Here is a 21,911-nt window from a genome sequence, read left to right as displayed (position 1 = left end):
GCCTCAGCATGTCTTGTCTGGGTGGCTGCAATGGCTATGCTTTCTTCTCTCTCTCCATCAATCAATCAACCAATCAATCGATCATCTATCAATCAACTATCCACCTATCAGTCTATAATGAATAATCTATCAATCTATATCATTTATCTATATAATCAATCATTGATCTATCCCATGTATCTTCCTATCTACCTGTTATCATGTCTCTCCATCTGTCTATCATTTATGCCTCTATCATGTCTATCTTTCAATCATTTATCTATCACCAGGCACAGTAGCATGTGGCTGTAGTCCCAGCAACTCAGGAGGCTGAGGCAGGAGGACTGCTTGATGCTAGCACATCGAGTCCAGACTGGGCAACATAGTGAGATCTCATCTCTAAAAAAATTTTAAATCATCTCTCTCTCTCTATTCATCTATCTATCCATGTATCTATCATGTATTATCTTTTATCTATCACTTATCACCCATCAATCATCCATCATCTATCAATCATCTATATCAATCATGTCTATACATGTATATATCTATGTATCAATTTATCCATCAATCATCTACCATCTATCTGCTTTTGAGGTGATATTCACAAAATACACAATCGATCCCTTTAAAGTGCACAATTCAGTGGCATTTAGTATGCTCTATAGTGCCAGAACATTTTCTTCACAATAAAAAGAAATCTGAGGCTGGGTGGGGTGGCTCATGCCTATAATCCAGCACTGTGGGAGGCTGAGGCAGGACGATCGCTTGAGCTCAGCAGTTTGAGACCAGCCTGGGCAACATAGTGAGATCCTGCCTACAAAAGAAATCACAAAATTAGCAGGGTATGGTGGCACACGCCTGTAGTTCCAGCTACTCAGGAGGCTGGGGCAGGAGAATTGCTTGAGCCAGGGAGATCAAGGCTGCAGTGAGTTATGACTGCACCACTGCACTCCAGCCTGGGTGACAGGGTGAGATCCTGTCTCATTAAAAAATAAAAAATACATACCATATATATATATATATATTTTTTAAAAGGACCCCCACCCCATTTTCCTTCCCCTGCCCCAGCCCTTGACACCCACTTGTCTGCTTTCTGTCCCGATGAGCCTATTCTGGACGTTTGTGTCTGGCTTCTTTCACCCAGCATGAACTCTTCGAGGTCTATCTGTCATGTTATGGAGGAATGGCACTGCGCCTTATGGACAGGCTGTTTGTCCATTTGTCTGTTGATGAGCACTCAGGCTGCCCCACCTTTGGGAGGCTATGGCCATCCATGCATAAAGGTATGGCCGTACAGCTGTTCTCAGTTCTAGTGCCTCTGAGGCCAGGTGGGCTGCTGCACCCCATTCCCACCAGCCACCCTCACATGCAGCCTGCAGAACTCAACACTGCTTCCCTGTTGCTGACAGCGCCTCGGTGGCCTCTGGGCTAAGTCCTGCCTCTGTAGTGTGGCCTCCAAGGCCCGCCGGCCGCAGCCCTCCCTTACCCTGCATGCAGCACGAACACCCTGTGCTGTGCTCCTGGTTCCCCCCAGGTCCCTGCACAAATGGCCCCTTCTCCCTAGAAGAGCCAGCAGCACCCTGTGTGGCAGCTTAGACATCCCTTCTCTTGCCTTCGTGCTCCTCCCACAGGGACCAGCATGATCCCCTCCCCTAGTCCTATTTGGGCTCAGCCAGTATTTCTGTGCAATGTTGTTGCAGGTTCTGCCCCGCCACCGTCATGGGAACCCTAAGAGCATTGGTGTGAGGCTTGGCGGAGGACATGCTGGACCGTGTCTTCTGGTGACTTTCCCCCGCAGAAGGGCTTGGGGGTCAGGCCCACTCCTTTCCCAAACTCACTCTTTCCCCCACAGGCAACCCACTCCCTCTCCTCCATCTCTCCCCGAGACCCGCAGCAGACACCATCAGACTCCGAGGCAGGGAGGAAGGACTGCATTTGCCAATGGAGGCTTTTACTGGGGGGACTGGGGGTGGCGCCCGGCCCGAGGGCTGAGGGCCTGGGAAAGGCACACGGTGGCGGTGGGGTCTCTCGGGCAGGCGCTGGCTCTATAGACAGCTCCCCCTGGTGACCCCTCTTTGGCACTGAGCTGGGAACATGGTGTCCGCACTCCCGGCTGGCAAGCAGAGGCCCGTGTGCCCCGGTGGCGGCTGGCAGTGTAGGCTGGCGGGGTGACGGCCACAGGGGCTGGGTTTGGCACCGGTGGGAGCCAGGGCCCCATGGGACTCAGAGGCTGGGCCACCCCCGCTGCTGGCAGGGTAGTCACATTGGCCATGGAGATGGCTACGAATAGGGAATCCAATAAATTAGGCTGTAGAAAGAAGAGGTGAGGGGCCGAGGGGGCTGCGGCTACATTCTCGCTTGGCAGGCAGTGCTGTGCGTCCCTCTCCCGTGGGCTCTTCAGGGCTCTCGTGGGGGAGAGGATGCAGGTGAGGGGCTCTGTGTGACCATGGGTCCCACTGGGTGGCTTTTATGGCATCCCATGCGACAGAAGCCTTGGCTGGCCACCCTCAGGGGATAGATCATGGGGTCTTTGAGAGACTGACGAGGAGGGAATCATGGGGACTCGAGTCTCCGGAGGGAGGCCACCTGCAGCACCAGGGGCTGTGGCCTGAGTGGCTCCTGGGGCCCGGCTGCGCTGCTGTGGCCAGCACTGGGCCCCCGTGCCCCAGCTTCCTCCGCGGAGCAAAGTAGGAGACTCACTACCCTGGACAGGGCCCAGTCACTGTGGAACAGCCCCCCCAGGGAGTGGGAGGGGCAGGGTGGGGGTTATGCAGGGCGTCACCCTCCACATCTACTTTCCCAAGGGCGGGAAGGGTCTTCTAGGAGGGGCCAGGCATGCAGGGGCAGGGCGCATGCGCAGGTGGGTGCTGCTGTCTCCTTCATATGATCTGAGCTTGGGGGCGGGGCAGGGGCCGGGGAAGGCCGAGTCAGGTGGAGGCACCCTGGAGGCCGCCAGGGTCTTGTGGGCTAGGTGCCGGCACCTGTGCTGGGGCCATGGCCTCGCCCAGGATCTGGCAGAGCTCTTGGAGGCGCCGCTGCATCTTGGGAATGCCTGCCAGCTGCTGCTCCAGCCGCTGCTTCTCCTCTGTCAGGCTCAGGCGAGCAGCCGAGTCCAGCTTCTCGAACTTCCAGCCACCCTCCCCGTCGAACTGTAGCAAGTGTGTGTGGTACTTCCTGGCCAGGAGAGGGACAGGGTCAGGGGCACGGCACGAGGGCTGCTGATGAGAGCCGCCTGCTGCTGCTGGGCTCACCAGGCCACGTCCTCCCCTCAGGCTGCCACTCCCACCGGCCCCAGACAGGGAGAGAGGGCACCTACCACAGGGAGGGCCGGTGGGTGATGGAGAGCAGGGCGATGCCCGCGTCCTTGGCTGCCTGGAAGATCTTGCCTTCCACATCGATGCTCACGGCACTGGTGCATTCATCCAGGAGGGCGTACTTGGGCCTGGGGGTCCGGGCCGAGAGGAGAGTCTGTGCACCCTCCAGGGCCCAGTACCTCAGCCCAGCTCAGGCTCCACTGAGCCCAGGCCTCCCCATGGCTGCTACTTCCCCTTCCAGGGGACCCCAGGGAGCCCAGAGTGCTCACCTGTGGTAGAACATGCGGGCCATGCCGATTCTTTGCTTCTCGCCACCCGACAGGACGTCCTTCCAGTCACACATAGCCTCCCAACCTGGGCGGGGGCAAGGGTCTTGGCTCAGTTCCACCAGCACCCAGCCCTGGGGGCCGGCCGGGGAGCTGGGGGAGCTGTGGGAATGAGCTGGCTGTGATGACAGGGCCACTGTGCCTCTGTGTCCTTGTCCGTCTGCCAGGCATTAATCATGGAGGAGTGGGGACTGGAATCATGCCTTCTCCTAGAAGAGATATGGTGGAGTCCCAGCCCCAGCACTTCAGTGTGACCTTATTTGGAGACAGGGCCTTCATGGAGGTGATCACACTAAGATGAGGTCATCAGAGTAGACCCTAATTCAATATGACTATGTCCTCATAAAAAGGGGGTATGCGGGCAGAGGACGTGCATAGAGGGAACATGAGGTGAAGATATACAGGGAGAAGTGGGCTATCTGCGAGCCAAGGACAGAGGCCTGGAACACATCCTTCTGTCACGACACCCAGAAGGAGTCCACCCTGCTGGCACCTGGATCTCAGGCTGCTGGATGCAGGAGACGACCCACCCCTGCGGTTTATGGCAGCCCCAGGGCACCCACACAATTCCCTGGCACAGAGCCCCAGAGCTGCCACAGTGCTCTCCCCAGACCAGGGGCTTGTCACCACCCACAGGGGTTGGGCCTCCTGTCACTGCCCTGTGCCAGCACTTTGGCAAGGCTCGAGTGGGCTGCTTGAACAAGCAGGTGAGTTGGCTGCTCCACTGGGCCGGGGCACTGTGGCAGAAGTGGCCCCTCCTGTATTCTCGGGCATGCTGTCTTCCCCTGCGGCCCAGGACTGGAAGTGGCGACAGGGTGTATGGCCACCCAGAATAGAGATTACGCTTCCCAGGTGGCCTTGTGGTGAGGTGTGAGCATGAGACTAAGTTGTGGCCAATGAGATGTAACTGTAAGTATTCAATATGGTGGCTTCTGGAACCTTCCTTAAAAGATAGAAGGCACATACCTTTTGCCCCTTCCCTTCTACTTCCTCCATCCTACAGCCTGGGACGTGATGTGAGGGCTGCAGCAGCCCCCCTGTATCATGAGGTGACTTTGGAAATGGAGGCCACACACAGCAGAGTGACCTGGTAGAAAAGCCTAGAGCCCTGGGACCTTCACAGAGCAGGGCCAGCCCCGGCAACCGTGGCCTGGCTCTCTTGGGACCTAACAGCTCAGCAGAATAAACTCACAAACGATCTTAGCCAGTACTGCAGGGAGGCCGGTTCTGTTCCTCGCAGCTCAACTCCATCCTAACGGCTCATGCTGGCCGGCCACAGGCCCTAGGCATTCAGGCTGCCACAGAGGCGGGAGGGGCCACTGCTCCCAGGCTGAGGGCAGCAGGAGCAAGAAGCAGGGCCGCGCCAGGGGCTGCTCCACTGCCATCGCCACCTGTGTCCCCGCTTCCTCCACAGGCAGGTGACAACACCCCAGCCATTTCCTGCAGGAGCCACTTCTTCTCATGTTGCCACCAAGGCAGGGCTTGGTGCCTGTGCCCTTGAACCGTGAAGGGGAGCCCCAGCAAGGCGAGGCCCTTGCCCAGGGCAATCTTGCACCCAGCACTGGGGGCTGGAAGCTGAACCCAGAGGATCAGAATTCAAAGAGAGAACTAAACACTCCTACCATGTCCCTGCAGCTGCACCCCCCTCTCCTCCTCTGCTCTCCCAGCACGATGGACACTGTGAACAAGCAGCATTCCTTGATAAGCCCAGGACAAGACAACAGCTTAGTCTGGCCTCCTTTTCCGTGAACTCATCTCAGAATCCACCCGACTCTGCTGGCCCCAGCCCCCTCCAAGCGTCTGCACAAACCTCCGGACAGTAGCCATCACTGCACACATGTGCCTGCCCCTGCCCACCGCCCCATGGTCCTTCCAAGAGCGTCTGATCCTGCTCAGGGAAAGCCTAGGCTCCCGTCTGGTCCGGAGGGGACTCTGTGAGCTAGCCTCTCGCGCCACCAAGCCTGTGGGCCGCACTCCGCCCTGCTGTCCCTGGCTCCCCGACAGGGTAACCGCTCAGCATTCTGCAGGGCTCAGCTCAGACCTCTTTTCTCTGGGAGAGGGTATCCTGGGTCCCCCAATGAGGTGCACATCCCTGTTAGGTGCCCCCTTCTCTAGAGCACCCATGCCACCTGGGGCCATCTGTGTGGTGCTGGTCCTCCCTGGTAGGCAGGCCTTAGAGGCAGCACCCTCTGTCCCGCCCCTGTGGCACCTGGCACTTTAGACTCCTGGATGTTGAGATAATCTTCACTCCCTGGAGGCCAAGGGAGAGGCCACAGTGAGACAAAAGGTGGCTGCCAGCCCCAGGCCTCCTACCTCCCTCCCGCTGCAGGATGTGGTGCAGATGCACGATGTCCAGGATGGCTTCCAGGTCCTGCTCTGAGTAGCCCTTCCTTCGCATGTCCGCCACTGAGTCCGGGTAGATCACCTGGTCACGCAGGGAGCCCACAGACATATAGGGCCTGTGGGAAAGCTGGGTGTCCATAGAGGGAAGGGCTGGCCCTGCCTCTCCCAAGATACTCTGCGCCTCCCAGGCAGTGTCCACATGCCACGCTCACACGCACCCACACGCTCATGTCGCCGCCCGTGCACACACCCCACACAGATCCAAAACAGGGCAGTGGATTGGGTGGGTGTGGAGGGAGCAGGAACCATAGCCTGTCTCTGGCTCTGGGGACAGTGCCTCGGTGTCCTCTCCTGAGGTGCTGACTCTTCACCACTTCCTGGGCCTCTGCAGGAAGCCATGCGTGGGCGCACAGGCAGGAAGAGGTGCAGGAGAGACGCATGGGCTTCCTCACCTCTGTGGGATGTAGAACATGCGCTGGGGTGGGGGCTTGTAGAGCACACCGCCGTATGTGGGCCAGAGCCCACCCAGGATCCGGAACAGGGAGCTCTTGCCACAGCCGTTGGGGCCCGTGATGAGCAGATGCATGCCTTCCTCCACCTGCAGGGGCAACAGCCACTGACGCCAGAGAGCGCAGGCTCCTTCCCGTACCCTATGGCCTCCTGCCCAGCCTTGAGAGGCTCCCAATGCCCGAGGCCAGCAGGCGGGCCATTCTTGATCTGTTGATAAAGGACAGCAGGGCCTGGGGGATGGGATCCAGCATCCACGGCCCTAGCTAAATTTAGCTCTCGCTAAATGCCTGGCCCAGGACATAGGAATGGACAAGACCTGGCCCTGTCCTCAGGCCCTGACATGCCCAGAGAACGTGGGTCCAGCACAAGAGGAAGGGCCTATTCTGCCACAGCTGAACGAGTAGGTGTGTTTCAACACAGCCAGTGCCATCCTCAGTCCCATCCAACTTCCACTTCACCAGGAATCCAAGTGCAGGGTCAACTCTCAGCCCCCTTTAAGGAACTGCCCTGAAAGGCACTTTGTTTTCAAGAGACGAGATCTCAGTGTCGCCCAGGCTGGAGTGCAGTGGTGTGACCACAGCTCACTGCTGTCTCCAACTCCTTGGCTCAAGTCATCCTCCCACCTCAGCCTCCTGAGTAGCTGGGCCTACAGATGCACGCCACCATGCCTGGCTAAGTTTTAAATGTTTTTTTAGAGACGGGGTCTTGCTATGTTGTACAGGCTGGTCTCAAACTCTTGGACTCAAGCAATTCTCTCACCTTGGCCTCCTGAGTCACTGGGGACAAAAGGCAGTTTCTTTCTTTTCTTTTTGAGACAGGGCCTTGTGGTGGGATCATGGCTCACTGCAGGCTCAACCTACTGGGCTCAAGAGATCCTCTCACTTTAGCTTTTCAAGTAGCTAGAACTATAGGCACGGCCACCACACTTGGCTTATTTTTGTATTTTTAAAAATTTTTGTAGAGACGGTATTTGCCATGTTGCCCAGGCTGGTCTTGAACTCCTGGGCTGAAGCGATCTGCCCACCTCGGCCTCCCAAAGTGCTGGGATGACAGGCATGAACCACCACACCCGGCCCAAAAGGTACTTTCTTTATGGCTCTAGACTGACAGTACAGACCCACTGCCTTCCCAGGTGCCAGAATGACCCAGAGATGCCACAGTGGCCCCTGGGCTCTGCATCATGGACCCCAGGCTCCTCAATTCACTGATTCCATGGTCCTCACTGGAGCTAGGAAACGTCTACTTCGGGAAAATGCCAGCTAGGCTGGGGGGAGGGCTGTGTGCAGGGAGGAGGCCGGGGGCCTGGAGTCAGTGAAGTCCATGGTAACAACAATGCTACACAGGGCTCCTGGGAAGACTTGAGGGCGTAGTCTTTAGCTTACCTCAGGCAGTGTCATGGACGGAACTGTGTCTTCTGAAATTCCTATGTGGGAACCCTAATCCCCACTACCTTGGAGTGTGAGCTGATTTGGAAACAGGGTCGTTGCGGACGTGACGAATTAGGTTTGGATGAGGTCATTCTGCAGAAGGGTGGGCCCTAATGCAATGTGACCCATGTCATGGCAGGGCAGACGGAGACACGGACACACCCAGAGGGAGAGTGCTGTGTGGAGACAGAGGCTGAGGCCAACCTGCAGATGGTCAGCAGAGCAGAAGCTGGGACAGAGGCCCCGAGCGGAGGCGCCTTCTCGGTACTCGGCAAGAGTCCGCCCCGCCTGCGCCTTCCTCCCGGACTGCCGTTCCCCAGCTGGGAGAGAGGCCGTCTCTGCTGGGAAAGCCACTCAAAGTTTGTAACACTTTGTGACCGCAGCCACAGGATGCTAATGCAGCCACCTGACTGTCCCCTCCTGAGGGGCCGGGCCTGGGCCTTGCCCCATCTTGCACACCTGGCTCCCTGAGCAGCTGTGGCCGGGTGTGCAGGGGCCCTGTGAGCTTGCCTGCTGCCCCTGCCTGCTTGTGCTGCCCGGGGCCAGCCTGGAAACCACCCTCCTCAGACTCACTGGTGATCAGCTCCCCCGATATCCTAGGAGTGGCCACTGCCGGCGGTGAGGGGTAACCACCTGTGCTGGCCCCTCCTCCCTGGCACGCCCCTCCTCCCTGGCACGCCCCTCCTCCCTGGCACGCCCCTCCTCCCTGGCACGCCCCTCCTCCCTGGCACGCCCCTCCTCCCTGGCATACCCCTCCTGTCTGCTTTGTCCTGTGTGAGCTGCCCCTCAGGCCCACGGCCTCTACCGTCAGCTGCCTGCCCACTTGCTCGCAGCGACTCCTGGGCAAGGCTTCATCCCACCCCCACCACCCCGAGGGACTTTGACCACTCTTCTTGTGATCCCCACTGTCCCTTGAACAGCTGTCCACCTGGAGACCTTTGTAACACTTTAGTGCCCCTCCACGGTGAGGACTCCCTGAGTGCAGGGCTCCTGATTTACCTCAGGTTTCTGGTGCCCAGCTCAGAGTTCAGGGCATATTGGTTAAATGAATGAATGAATGAATGATTCCTTGTCACTTCTCTACCTGTCCCTCTACCCCAGTCTCCCCCTCACTCCATTGCTCCCCAGCCCCATCTAAACCCCTGGCTGGGGACACAGGTAATCTGTGGCCTTCCCAGGGAGGTCGAGTGGCAAGGTTTGAAGCAGAGCCCCCCGCCCGGGTCTTGGCTTTCTTAGGAGTATGGGGAGCTGGCATCAGATGATAGGGCCAGGAACGCCGGGGTGAACCTTGGCCAATCCTGGTATCACTGGTCTCTCTTATCAGCCTCTGTTGCCCCAGGATGAACAGTCAGAGACACGTTGGTCTCTCACCTTGACCTTGGCCCACCTGCCACGTAGATCTAGGGACAATGGCTGTTGCCAGCACAGACAGGCGGGAACCAAGGGCTGAGGCTTGCATATGTGCGTGGCTGGCGCCCTCCCCGCTGGACCTACCCTGATGTTGAGGCTGGCCACCACCACCTCTCCTGAGGGCGTGATGATGGGGATGTTCTCGCAGATGATCCCCTGCTCCACATCCACCACCTGGCCTGCAGAGAGAGTACGGCGGGGGGTGGGGAGGGGAAGGAGTGGCGGCAACCCCTCTGCATTCTGGGGGGTCTGCGTGCCCCCGGCAGCATGCCAGCTGGTTCCCCACCAGCAGCCTGTGGTCCAGGGCCCCTAGGGAACACAGCCAGGTTTTCCAACAAGCTGAACTCTTCCCTCAGTGTCTAGTACGGTGCCCTGGGCCGCCACCCACTTCTGTAGCACCTGCCTCCCACGGCAGCCAGCGGCTGACACACTGACTGGAACTTTCTCTCCCCAGGAAACCCTCCAGGGGCCCAGCTCGACCAGGCCGAAGTCCTCAAAGACCCTGCTGGGCAGCCCTCCCGTCCTGGGTGGACTGGGATGGGCCAGAAGCGCACAGAGGTCCCTGAGTGAGGGAGCAGGAATGGGAGGAGCTGGGGCAGCAGGTCAGCATCTGCAGTAGCAGCAGGGGCGGGGTCACTCATAGGGAGGGGACAGCCTTACCTCGGATCTTCAGGGGGCCCTCCACGCGGACACCAGACCGGCCGATGGTCCCAGACCCCGCCTGAGCGTCCTCCAGCTCCCTGGGCCTCTTGAAGTGACAGCGCTGAACATCTTCAAACACCTGGAACATCTCGTGCACCCGGGCTGTGTAGCCAGCAAGCTCCGTCACCTGAGGGAGGGTGACCCTGGCTCAGCCCTTGCCAGTTGCAGGGAGAGGAGCATGGCAAGGATGGCAAGGGTGGGGCTGGGCCAGAGGTACCTCCTTGTACGACGACATGATCCGCTCAATGGCATCTGCAGCCGCTGTCAGGAGGTTGCGGGCAATAGTGAAGGCTTCTGTGCGCTCGCTCACCAGCTCCTCCTCCTTCTTTTCCAAGGCTGCCTTCTTCACGGCCTCTGCATCTGCAAAGCCCCAGAGGGGTGGGTGGCGGGGCGGGGAGGGGCAGAGACAGTGGAAAGTTAAAAATGAGCCGCTGGAGAGAAAGGCCAGGCTCTTCTGCAGATGGTGCCAAGGCAACCAGATCTCTCTCTCTTTCTCTCCATGTGCAAGAGAGGGACTTCTCACACCATACATACAAACCAACCCAGAGCACATCATAGGGTGATGTGTAGCGTAGCCCAAACTATGAAACTCTTAGAAGAAAATGGGATAAAGCTTCACGACCTTGGATATGGCAACAGTTCCTTCACTAGGACACCAAAAGCATGAGCAACAAGAGAAAAACACATCAACTAAACCTCATCCAACTCAACACTTTTGTGCACCAAAGGACAACATCGAGACAGTGAAAAAGACAACCACAGACTGGGAGAAAACTCTGGACTGGTGAACCGCACATCTGATGAGGGTGCAGTATCCAGAATATACAAAGAGCTTTCACAACCCAACGGCAGAGATAACCCGATCACACGTGGGCAAAGGACGTGAACAGACATTTCTCCAAAGAAGACATACAAATGGCCACTCAGCACATCAAAAGTGGCTCAGCGTCATTAGTCATCAGGGAAATGCAAATCAAAACCACCAAGAGATACCACCTCCCACCCACTAGGTGGCTAGAACACAAAGGAGATGACAACCAGTGCTAGCCAGGATGAAACGGTGGAACCCTCCAACACTGCTGGCGGAAAGGTAAAATGGGGCAGCCGCTGTGGAGAACGGTCTCGCAGCTCCTCAAAAAGTGAACTGTCCAGTTACTGTGTGACCTGGCAATTCCACTCCTAGCTATACACCTAGGAGAAACGAAAATATCTGTGCACATAGAGACTTGTCCATGGATGTTCACAGCAGTGTTATTCACAATAGCCAAAACATGAAGAAACCCAAAATGTCCATCAATGGATGAATGGATAAAGAAATTGTGGTCTATGTACACAATGGAATATTATTCAGCTATGAAAAGGAATGAAGGACTGATTCATCTTATGACATGGACGAATCTTGAAACCATGATGCTCAGTGAAGGAAGGTAGTCACAAAAGGCCACAGAGCACATGATTCCATTTCTAGGACATGTCCAGATAGGCAAATCCACAGAGACAGGAAGCAGATGAGTGGGTGCCAGGGGCTGGAGAGAGGGAATGAGGAGTGACTGTTCATGGGTCTGGGGTTTCTTTGGGGGATAAAATAAAAATAAAACATTCTGGAGTTAGTGGTGATGGCTGCACAACTCTGTGAATGAATTTAAATTGTACATGGAAAAGGATGAATTGTATGGTATGTTAATTACATCTCAATAACATTGATTTTTAAAATGCACCAGCAGGCATCTCGCTTTGTTTCTGGGTACAACCAGCTCCTTCCACCTGCCCTCTGTCCTGCACCACTGATGTCGCCCCTCCTGGGGAATATCTGAACTTTGTCATCCAACGCCCAGGGCTGTTTGGCTTTGAAACACCAACTTTCTTTTTTCTTTCTTTCTTTCTTTTCTTTTTTTTTGAGACAGAGTCTTGCTCTGTTGTCCAGGCTGGAGTGCAGTGGTGTGATCTTGGCTCACTGCAACCTCTGCCTCCCAGGTTCAAGTGACTCTTATGCCTCAGCCTCCCAAGTAGCTGGGATTACAGGCGCCTGCCACCAAGCCCAGCTAATTTTTTTGTATTTTCAGTAGAGACGGGGTCTCACCATGTTGGCCAGGCTGGTCTCAAACTCCTGACCTCAGGTGATCTGCTCGCCTTGGCCTCCCAAGATGCTGGGATTACAGGCGTGAGCCACCGCGCCCAGCCTAATGTCCCACTTCCTGACCTCTACACCATGGTTTTTGACCTCTGGGCCAGCAGCCATATTGTTTGGTGTCTGTTTCTCCCAGGAGCTGCTCCTGTCTTAACTTGCTTTTCTGTCACACTCTAGGGCCCCATGGCAGCACCCTTGACCCTCGTCAATGGCCCTCTCAGTTTCTTGATCCTTAGAGTCCCCACAGGAGCAGAGGTGGGGAGCAAGGGTGAAGGCTGCCTCTGAGGGTACTGGGGTGTGGCTGAGGTGGTGGGAAGGTCCTGTGAAGGACCCGAGGACTCTATCCAGGGGTGTGTGTGATCCTGAGGGGTAAGCCTCAGGGATCATTGGCTGGGGGCTGGGGGAGGACATGAAACGTAGAGTCAGCTCAGGGCCATGCAGGGTGGAAAGGGGCCTGGCCTGGGAAACCAGGGAACTAGATTGGGCTGGCAGGGTGGGGACATTAATCCTAAAGGTTGAAGGCCTTGGACCTTCCTTCCCACCGTGCTTTTTTTTTTTTGAGACGGAGTCTTGCTCTGTGCCCCAGGCTGGAGTGCAGTGGCGCGATCTCGGCTCACTGCAAGCTCCGCCCCCCGGGTTCACGCCATTCTCCTGCCTCAGCCTCCCGAGTAGCTGGGACTACAGGCACCCACCACCACGCCCGGCTAATTTTTTGCATTTTTTTTAGTAGAGACGGGGTTTCACCGTGTTAGCCAGGATGGTCTCGATCTCCTGACCTCGTGATCCGCCCGCCTTGGCCTCCCAAAGTGCTGGGATTACAGGCTTGAGCCACCGCGCCCGGCCCCCACCGTGCTCTTAAGGACACAGCCCTCCTCCCCAGGTATTCTAAGAGCTGGACAGTCTCTGTGGACAAAGGGAAGGGTCTGCAAGTCTTTGTGCCTAGGGCATCCTGGCGCAGAACCAGCTGCCCTCTGCAGGTTCTCTTGGAGCCTTGGGCGACTAAGGCCAGGGCCCTGGAGCTGGACAGAGCAAGGCCTCTGGGCTGGAGTGGGAGCCACAGGCCCTGCCCATCTCCTGAGCCCACCTGCCTTGCACGCCAGCCCAGCAAAGCTTATCTAAATCTTCCCCAACCAGCACGCTGCACCTCCTTGAAGCACCTGGAGCCCTCACTAGCCACCCAGTGCAGGGGACATAGCAGGGACAAAACAGACAAAAATCCCTGCCCTCCACGGGGCTTGCAGTCCATGGCAGGGAGAGAGAAAAGCGCCACTGACGGGGTGTTCAGTGCTTGGGAGAGCAATGAGGCAGGGAAGGAGACAGGAAAGGTGGTGGTAGGTAGGTCGGGCCTTGCATAGGTGGGCTGTGCCACAGGGCAGCAGAGTAAAGAGTGCTCCTGGCACAGGCCCCAAGACAGAGCAGGCCTGGCATTTGGGGAAATAAGAAGGCCACAGGACCAGGCACAGTGGCTCATGCCTATAATCCCAGCACTTTGGGAGGCCAAGGGAGATGGATCACTTGAGGTCAGGAGTTCAAGACCAGCCTGGCCAACGTGGCGAAACCCCATCTCTACTAAAAATACAAAAATTAGCCAGGCATGGTGGTGTGTACCTGTAGTCCCAGCTACTTGGGAGGCTGAGGCAGGAGAATTGCTTGAACCTAGGAGGCGGAGGTTGCAGTGAGCCAAGATCGTGCCACTGCACTCCAGCCTGGGAGACAGAGTGAGACTCCATCTCAAAAACCCCCCCAAAAAACGGAAGGCCACAGGACAGAACCAATCAAGCCAGGGGAAAGGGAGCGCTTCACAGCCTTCAAAGGCTGCTGGCTCTGAGGGCCAGCAGAGCAGGGCCAGGAGCCCACAAAGCCCGGCACAGCAGAGGCTCAGAAAAGTCCTAGGCCTTCAGGGCAGGGAGCAGCCTGATGCAATCAGTGGCAGCCATGGAGTGAAGCGGCTGCAGGTGCTGTTTCATGGGCTGCCTCGGTGCCTGGGGCTAGGTGCGCTGACTGGGCCGGGCACCCACGCCGGCATCAAGGCTGATCCTTCCTCTTGGTGAGTCACCCAGAGGACGACACAGACGGCTGAGGGCATGGAAGCCCCGAGGTGGAAACAGAAACAGGGAGAGAATCAGACTTCTGTTTATAAATTGAAAACCCTCTTCCCACCAAACTGCGTAAAAACTATGACACTATTTCAAGCAGAGCCAAGCTTGATGGAAAGCAAGGGAAACTCCTGGGAGCAAAGAGAAGCAGGCAGCCAGGTGATCCTTTGAAAGCCCCAGAGGCAGCCCCAGAGGCAGGCAGGGCAAAGACCAGGAAGCTTTCTTTGCTTAGCCTGGGCTCTAAGCAATGAACAAAAAGCCTCCTCTAAGAATTTGTAACAATGTGCCTGGAGTTCAAATGAATTCAAATGAAACCACCTCTCATTTCAGGAACCATCCCCTCCACACTAACTAACGGCCTCCAACTGCTTACCCTGGAGTGCTTGGCCAAAACAGAAAGAAATACGGACTTACACCCTCCATTGAGGTCATATCAATCCCTATAGAAGTTCTGTTGCAAAACCCACAAGGAAATGATCCACCATGAGTGAGGACCAGCAGACAGAAGACAGGTGAATGAGACTCCCAAGAACTGAAGCTAACCAAACCATCGGATAGAGACGGTGGGGTAAGTATGACTAACATGATACACAGCATAAAAGGAGCAGTCAAAAAGATGAGCAAATAAGACACAGAAACAGCCTGACATTTCTACTTGAAAAAGGAAATATCCATTTTCAAATTTCTATTTGAAATAGAATGAAATAGAACTTACAGAAACAGCCACTGAAATGTGAACAAAATTCCAATTAGACATGGCCGAAAAGAAAACTGGTGAACTGGCAAATGAGCAAGCAGGAAGAAAGCCTGAGGGCATCCCCAGAATTCAGCACAGTGTGAGATGGGAAACAGTAAACAGAAACCAAAAGACACAATGAAGAGAGTCAGAAGTCCAGCGCTGGTTGCCAGTTCTAGAAGAACGGGATAAAAGAATGAGAGTCAGACAATATCTCAAAAGCTAATAGCTGAGAATCTTCCAGAATGATTGAAAAACCTGAATATTCAAAGGACATATAACAAGTCTCAAGCAGAATCAACAAAAACTGACATCTAAACACGTCATAGTGAAACTGCAGAATGCCAAAAAGAAAGAAAATGATCAGAGTACCCAGAGAAAAAACACAGGGTACTCAGGGAGGACAATTTGTCAGCAGCTACAGATTTGTCAGCAGCTACAGAAGAAGCAGGGAGACAGCAAGACATTGTGAAAGGGCTGACAGAAAAGAATTGTCCACCTAGACTCCATTGCGCAACTCAACTTTAGCTTCGGAATAAGGGTGAAATAGAAACATTTGCAACAAAAATAATCAAGAATTACAACAGGCCAGGTGCGGGGGCTCACATCTGTCATCCCAGCACTTCGAGAGGTCGATATGGGAGGACCGCTTGAGCCCAGGAGTTCCACACTAGCCTGGGCAACATAGCAAGAACCTGCCTCTACAAAAAACAAACAAACAAACAAAAACCAAAACAACACAAAGAATTACAATAAAATAATCAAGAATTAGAAGCACTGATGACTGTTTGTCCTGAGTATAGTTGTGAGTTAAAAAACAAACAAACAAACAAAAACTAAAAACATGTCTATCTGGAGGAAGACAACGGAACATAGAAGAGAAATTGAGATGTAGGAGCGAAATGGTGAGCATAGAACTCAGCAAACGTGTGAGCGAGTTTTATCACGTGTGGATAAGGCGATAGCAAAGAGGAAAAACTAGGTACAAATCAACTCTTGGCTGGGCTATGACGCCATGCCCCACGGGGGTCTTCTGTGTTCTAAGGTCCAGGAGGAGGCGGAGCTATTGATTAACCTAACAAGTATGCGTGTTGATCTTTTATTTTTAACTTTTATTTTTATTTGAGACGGAGTCTCACTCTGTCACCCAGGCTGGAGTGCAGTGGCGTTATCCTGGCTCACTGCAAGCTCTGCCCCCCAGGTTCACGCCATTCTCCTGCCTCAGCCTCCGGAGTAGCTGGGACTACAGGCGCCCACCACCGCGCCTAGCTAATTTTTTTGTATTTTTAGTAGAGACGGGGTTTCACCGTGTTAGCCAGGATGGTCTCGATCTCCTGACCTCGTGATCTGCCTGCCTCGGCCTCCCAAAGTGCTGGGATGACAGGCGTGAGCCACCGTGCCCAGCCACGTGTTGATCCTTTAAAGGGTAACCACTAATGGACTAAAAAATCAAATGCAGAAGTTGCAATCCAGTAGAGAAACAAAACAGGAATGCAGGCTGGGCGCCGCGGCTCACGCCTGTAATCCCAGCACTTTGGGAGGCTGAGGCAGGAGGACCACCTGACCAGGAGTTCGAGATCAGTCTGGGCAACATGGTGAAACCCTGTCTCTACAAAAAATATGAAAATTAGCCAGGTATGGTGGCTTGCACCTGTAGTCCCAGCTACTGGGGAGGCTGAAGTAGGAGGATCACTTGAGCCTGGGAGGTCAAGGCTGCAGTAAGCCAAGGTCGTGCCACTGCACTCCAGCCTGGGCGACATCAGACTCCTGTTTCAAAAACCAAAAAGAAAATGAAACAAACAAACAAAATCAACAGGAATGCAGAAAACTTAAATCTTTGATCTTATCACTAAAATAACAGGTAGAACAGGCTTCCCACTCCTCTAAAACGCCTTAGGGTGGAGGTCTTTCCCCTTTGCAACCTACAAGAGCTGTTTCAGGGCGAGGAAACCAAGGCTGGAGTGATAAAGGGGCTCACTCGAGGTACTCCGCACATCCTCCCACCTCTAAGTCACAGTTGGGTTGAGGACAGGGACAGGTGGGTGAGGGTATCTGTGCCTGGAGAAGTGGTATGTTGTGTTCTTGACTTATCCTGGGCTTGGCTGAGTGGTACCAAAGGACGTGAGGTGAGCGCAGGGCAAAAGGCAACAAGGAGGGGCAAGGCAAGCCCAACCTCTGAGAGCATCAAGGGTGGCAGCAGGGCTTCGGCAGCCCCGGCAGCAGAAGTGGGAGGCGGGCTGGCTGAGCTGGGCCCTCATGAGCCCAGCAGCCAGCGGTATGGGGGACAGGCCCCTGGCCTGGATCCTCTTAGAGCCCTGGGTCTCACCTGTCTCTGAGTAACCAGTGGCGGTGATGATGGGGACAGCCACCATGAGCAGGCCTGAGGCGCTCCACACATACTTCATGAGGAACTGCTCCAGCATGACATACCACAGGCGTTCCAGAAGGATGAGGTTGATCTGCGAGGCCAGGTCCTGGTAGGAGTGCTGTAGCAGCGCCAGCTCCACCTGAGGGGGTGACAGAAACAGACAGGCTTCATGGCCATGCACAGTGGCAGCTCCCATGGGGGCAATGGTCAGAGTCTTCGAGTGCCACTCACACACGCTGTGCCATGGTGGCCATCAGAAGGCTGAGAGCCAGAGGTTACGATTGGGTGGGGCCAGGTCTCAAACTCAAGGTGTGACAGGATATAAGGGACTGGCTGATGTCACAGTGCGGCTGCCGTCCCCTCTCCACTCCCTCTCTAGTCACCTTGTTTCTGTCCTCTGCTGAGCCCATTTCTTTGGGCTCCCTGCTAGCCCCTCCTCCTGATCCAGAGAGATCACCCATCAGCTCTAATTTTTCCCCCACTAAACTAAGCAAAGAGCAGCGCAGGACAGCAAAAGGCAGTGTCTCTTGGGCTGAGTGCAGTAGCTCACACCTGCAATCCCAGCACTTTGAGAGGCTAATTGTCTGAGCCCAGGAGTTGGAGACCAGCCTGGCCAATATGGCGAGATGCTGTCTCTACCAAAAATAATTAAAAAAAAAAAAATTAGCCAGGCGTGGTGGCACACACGTGTAGTCCCAGCTACTTGCGAGGCTGAGGTGGGAGGATTGCTGGAGCCCTGGAGTTTGAAGCTGCAGTGATGGCACCACTGCACCCCAGCCTGGACAGCACAGTGAGACCCTGTCTCTTGGTTCTGAAAAACTCAGTTCAACAGTCTTGGCCTATTTAGGCCCCCTCTCCCCTCAACTTTCCCACAGTTCCTTTTGGTGAGAAATTTGCACGGATGTGCTGCTGAGCTGGGCCCTACAGGACTCGCCCCAGTGGATGTCCCCACTGCTGAGCCTGGACCTCGCTCCTTCAGCAGTGGGTAGGCCTCCCCTGTCCTTCTGTTCCCCTTCTTGCACTGGCCACCACTATGTCAGGACACCAGCAGGTGGGGAAAGGGACATCTGCAGAGAAGAGGTGGCAGCAGCAGTCAGATAGGTGGGGGAGGTGGGAGGTGTCGGGAAGTGCTCCCAGCAAGGTAGCCAAGGGGTTGTGAATTTCTGGGCTCAGTCCAGGGGCACGTGCCCCAGCCTTGCCTCCCCATAGCCATCTGATGACAGCTGCCCAGCTTGGCACTGTTTGCCAAGTGCTTTCATGTCTCTGCATCTGATTCTCACCACGTCCCATTGCATGTGTATTCACGTGCCCATTGTACACAGAACACTGAAGCCCAGGGAGGCAAAGTGACCTGCCCAAGTCCACACAGCCTGACGGTGGCAACCAGTGTGGGAATTTGAACCACACTGGCAGAGCTGCCAGGAGAACCACTTTCTTGTAAATGATGCTTAGACTTATCAAGAGAGCTTTACTTTGTTCTCAAGCAAGAGATCATGTGCATGTGTATTTCAATAAGCCTCCTCGTGGCAATCCCAGGAAGGACAGAATACTCTGCTGTGTGCCCTCCAGCCAGTCAGCTGCTTCTGCCCTGATCTGAGCCTAGGCCAGTGTCCACGGGGACATCAGCCAGTGGGACCGCCACGGGCCACATGCCACCCGAGGGGTCCTATCACACAGCTTTCCTATCCCACACAGCTTTCCAGCCGAGGCCTATGCAAACAGGCCGTGAATGCACACCGGGCCCTCCTGCCCTGGCCAACAAACCCTCTTGGCCAACGCGCTACTTCCTGAAGCTAGCCCGGATGGAGTCCTTCAAAGAACCAGTAATCTACTTCCTGAAGTTAGCCTGGACGAAGGCCTTCAAAGAACCAGTGATCTCTCTTCTGCCCCCGCCACCCAGGTCGGCCTGCACAGCTCAGCTCCCTGCAAGCCCGATCTCCCATTCCTGAAGCAAGCACCCCGGCAATCCAGACTCGTGCTGGGAGCTGGCAGGGGTGCCAGCCAAGGCTGACAATGTAGCTGTGGGGAATGTGCCAAGCGCCTCGCCCAAGGCTGCGGCTGCTTGCCAAGGCCCTGCAGCCCAGCATGCGGGTAAAGAGGAGAGGGAAGCTGGAGTGGTGGCTGAAGTCCAGGGGCCTTTTCTCTGAATCTGCAGTCTGGCCCACACCCGGGATGCCCCTCTCTGTGGAGTTCGAGGACAAGCCTGCTTCTCTGCTGGTGCACAGTGAGACAAGGTCCCAGGGCAAGAGGCTACCTGACCCAGGGAGCACACACAGGCCTTTGGGGGATGGATGCCATTGTGCCCCTCCTCCCAAGAAGCACTGGGGAACGGAAACTGAGTCGCAGAGAGCAGGGCCCAAGGCAACTGCAACCCCAGGCACGAGGAAGGGGAGGGGCTGAGGCGAGATAAAGGGAGCATTAACCTGGAGTAACCTTTCCCAGCGCCTGCCTGGCCCGCCCCGCCCCGGCCCACCAGGGAACTAGGAGACAGACGGGGCGGAAGGGCGGCCACGCCAGGAGCAGGAAGTGTGTCCCGCCGCAGTGGCAGCCTGGACCCGGCATCTCTGGTCTCGGGGCCCGGGAAGGCAGCTGAGCCAGTTGGTAGCTGGGCAAGCCTGTGGGCTCAGGCGGGGGTGGCCTTGACCCCAAGTCCCACTGCTGCGCTGGGCACTGCTCATTAACCTCGCTTGGGCTGAGTCATGCCCATAATGCCTGCCTGCTTGGCCAGCCAGCTCTGCTGGACGCCGGCCTTCAAAGGGCCCAAGGGCCCAGGAGGGGCTAGGCAGCAGGTCACGTCCCTTGGTCCCCGCTCCCGAATGGCAGGCATCTCCTCTCAAGGCTCAAACTGCTAGGATCGCAGCTCTAAGGCTGGGACAACCTCCTTGAGGAGGAGAGGAAGCAGAAGTGGCCAGGAGCGTGCAGGCAACCAGCACAGGACAGTCCCCACCCAGCCTTCCTGCCTCTCCACTGCCGCACCTGAGTCCACGGCTGCCCAAGGCCCTGCCCACCCCAGCCCTGCTCTCCCATGGCCTGCCCACACCTTTGGCATCAGCCCCAGCCCGCCCTGGACTGTCCCCACTGCTCACGGCTGCCTGCCCCTGGGCCTCCCTGCCACACGCTTCCCTCCGTGCCCAGCGTCCCAACCTGCCCCACCTCGTGGCCCCCATAGAAGGCGATCTCCTCCGAGTTGGCCACCACGCGCGAGTGCATGTAGCGCAGCTCCCCCTTCCGCCGCGCCTCCTCTGCCACCAGCTCCCCAAACTTGGGTGAGAAGGCCCGCAGCACGTTGGCCGTGAGGAATACCACGAGGCCAGCGATGGCTGAGGGCCAGGCTGTGCCGGCCCCACGGGAGCGGGCCGCCTGAAGCAGGGTGTAGGAAGTCACGGCCACGTCCAGGAGTGGCTTGGTCAGGTTGGAGTAGAGGTGGGCCACAGAGGCCGCAAAGGCCACCACGTCCTCTGTCAGAGACTGGTCAGGGTTGCGAAGCCGCCCGTCCATGTTGCTGACCCGGTAGTAGGTCTGCTGGGAGAAGTAGAGGCGGTAGGCGTGGGCCACCAGACGGCTGCGGAACGACAGGGCCAGCTGGCCCTCCAGGTAGCGGATGGCACTGTTGACGAAGGTAGCAGGGAGGGCGATGAGGAGCCATTGCAGCAGCTGCCAGCCAAAGGCCCGCGGGTCCTTGCGCACGATGCAGCGGGCCAGCCTTCCGTCCAGGCGGGCCACATACACCGACAGGAAGGTGCGGCTCACCAGGGCGGCCGAGTGCAAGGCCAGCAGCCCCGTCTCCCGGCACAGGACCCGGGGGAACAGCAGCCGCAGGAGCCACATAAGCCGCTGCAGGAATACCCGGTTCATGCCGGCCTTGGCCGCCGCGGCCCCGGAGGACTCCTGCGTGGGCTCCCTGGCGGGCGCCTGAGAACCCCTGGCCGGGGCCAGGCACTGGCGCACCAAGGGGTAGACTTTGTGGACTCCATAGGCCGCGAGGGCCAGGAGCACGGCCGTGCGCTTCAGCGTGCTCCCCCGCCAGGGCCGGGGCCTGGAGAGCACCGGCATGTCACCTGGGCTGGCTGGCACGCAGGGACTGGGGCTGGTGCCTGGGGCAGCAGTTGAGGCAGGTGGCTGGAAGGGTTGTTGTTCTGACCCCGGGCCTGTTGTCTAGGCAACTGGAAACCTTGCGATGGCCCTTGAGACTGTCGCTTTAGGCCCCCGGGGTGCTGCTGGGGCCCCTGGTGCGGTGGGCTCAGGGCCCTCCAGGGTCGCGGCCTCTTCGGGCAGCCCAAGTGGAGAAACTTGGCTCTCCTGTCCTGTCAGTGCCCTGGCTCCTGAGGTCAGGGCCTGGAAGGATTTCGGGCAGAGGGGGCGTCTCTTCCTCTCCACCTTCTTCTCCTCCTCCTCCTCCCCTGGTGGCGCCCCTCCCCGGGGCACCAGGCGCGTCCGTCCGCTCCGCAGCCTGGCTGAAGCGACAGTGACTCCGCCACCGGCCCAGAATCCCCACCCACCCCTCCCCAGGGGCGAGTCGGGGGAAGGGGAGGAGGCGGAGGAGGGGCGAAGGGCGGAGTCCGGGCGCGG

At 56.8% G+C, this 21,911-nt stretch overlaps 1 protein-coding gene and 1 long non-coding RNA gene across 5 annotated transcripts in view; one reads left to right on the top strand and one right to left on the bottom strand.

Moving 5' to 3' along the window:
* LOC144338621 (uncharacterized) overlaps positions 1-11,731 on the top strand; it is a 30,459-nt gene extending 18,728 nt beyond the window's left edge. The window contains exons 6-8 of the long non-coding RNA XR_013412871.1: positions 7,437-7,556; positions 8,042-8,166; positions 9,767-11,731. This is a non-coding gene — a long non-coding RNA (uncharacterized LOC144338621). The remainder of the gene's footprint in view (positions 1-7,436; positions 7,557-8,041; positions 8,167-9,766) is intronic.
* Positions 607-21,809, bottom strand: ABCD1 (ATP binding cassette subfamily D member 1). 4 transcript variants are annotated; one of them, XR_013412868.1, is made up of 11 exons: positions 20,496-21,809; positions 17,301-17,481; positions 10,232-10,374; positions 9,973-10,141; positions 9,397-9,491; positions 6,418-6,563; positions 5,936-6,081; positions 3,526-3,650; positions 3,299-3,450; positions 2,964-3,156; positions 607-796 (listed from the first exon to the last, which is right to left on the bottom strand). XR_013412868.1 is itself a non-coding variant. In XM_077988849.1 (11 exons), the coding sequence occupies exons 1-11, from the start codon at positions 21,393-21,395 to the stop codon at positions 707-709; spliced, it is 2,274 nt and encodes a 757-aa protein (XP_077844975.1). In that variant the 5' UTR covers positions 21,396-21,809; the 3' UTR covers positions 607-706. The 4 variants fall into 4 exon arrangements, 3 of the variants coding, with proteins under 3 accessions (XP_077844975.1, XP_028698141.1, XP_001085640.2); XM_077988849.1 differs by having other exon boundaries at positions 3,299-3,424; positions 3,566-3,650; XM_028842308.2 differs by lacking the exon at positions 607-796 and adding an exon at positions 1,905-2,262 and having other exon boundaries at positions 3,299-3,424; positions 3,566-3,650.
* Positions 21,810-21,911: the final 102 nt, after the last annotated feature.

Source organism: Macaca mulatta, chromosome X (assembly GCF_049350105.2).
Source record: "Macaca mulatta isolate MMU2019108-1 chromosome X, T2T-MMU8v2.0, whole genome shotgun sequence".
NCBI lineage: Eukaryota > Metazoa > Chordata > Mammalia > Primates > Cercopithecidae > Macaca > Macaca mulatta.
This window is presented reverse-complemented; position numbering and strand designations above follow the sequence as displayed.

Coding starts and splice junctions, on each gene's coding strand:
- ABCD1 (XM_077988849.1), bottom strand. CDS start 21,395: ATGCCGGTGCTCTCCAGGCCCCGGCCCTGGCGGGGGAGCACGCTGAAG. Junction 3,651..5,935: donor CATCCTGCAGCGGGAGGGAG/GTAGGAGGCCTG, acceptor GCCCCCGCCCAG/GTTGGGAGGCTATGTGTGAC. Junction 797..2,963: donor AGGCCATGGCCCCAGCACAG/GTGCCGGCACCT, acceptor TTTCTTTTGTAG/GCAGGATCTCACTATGTTGC.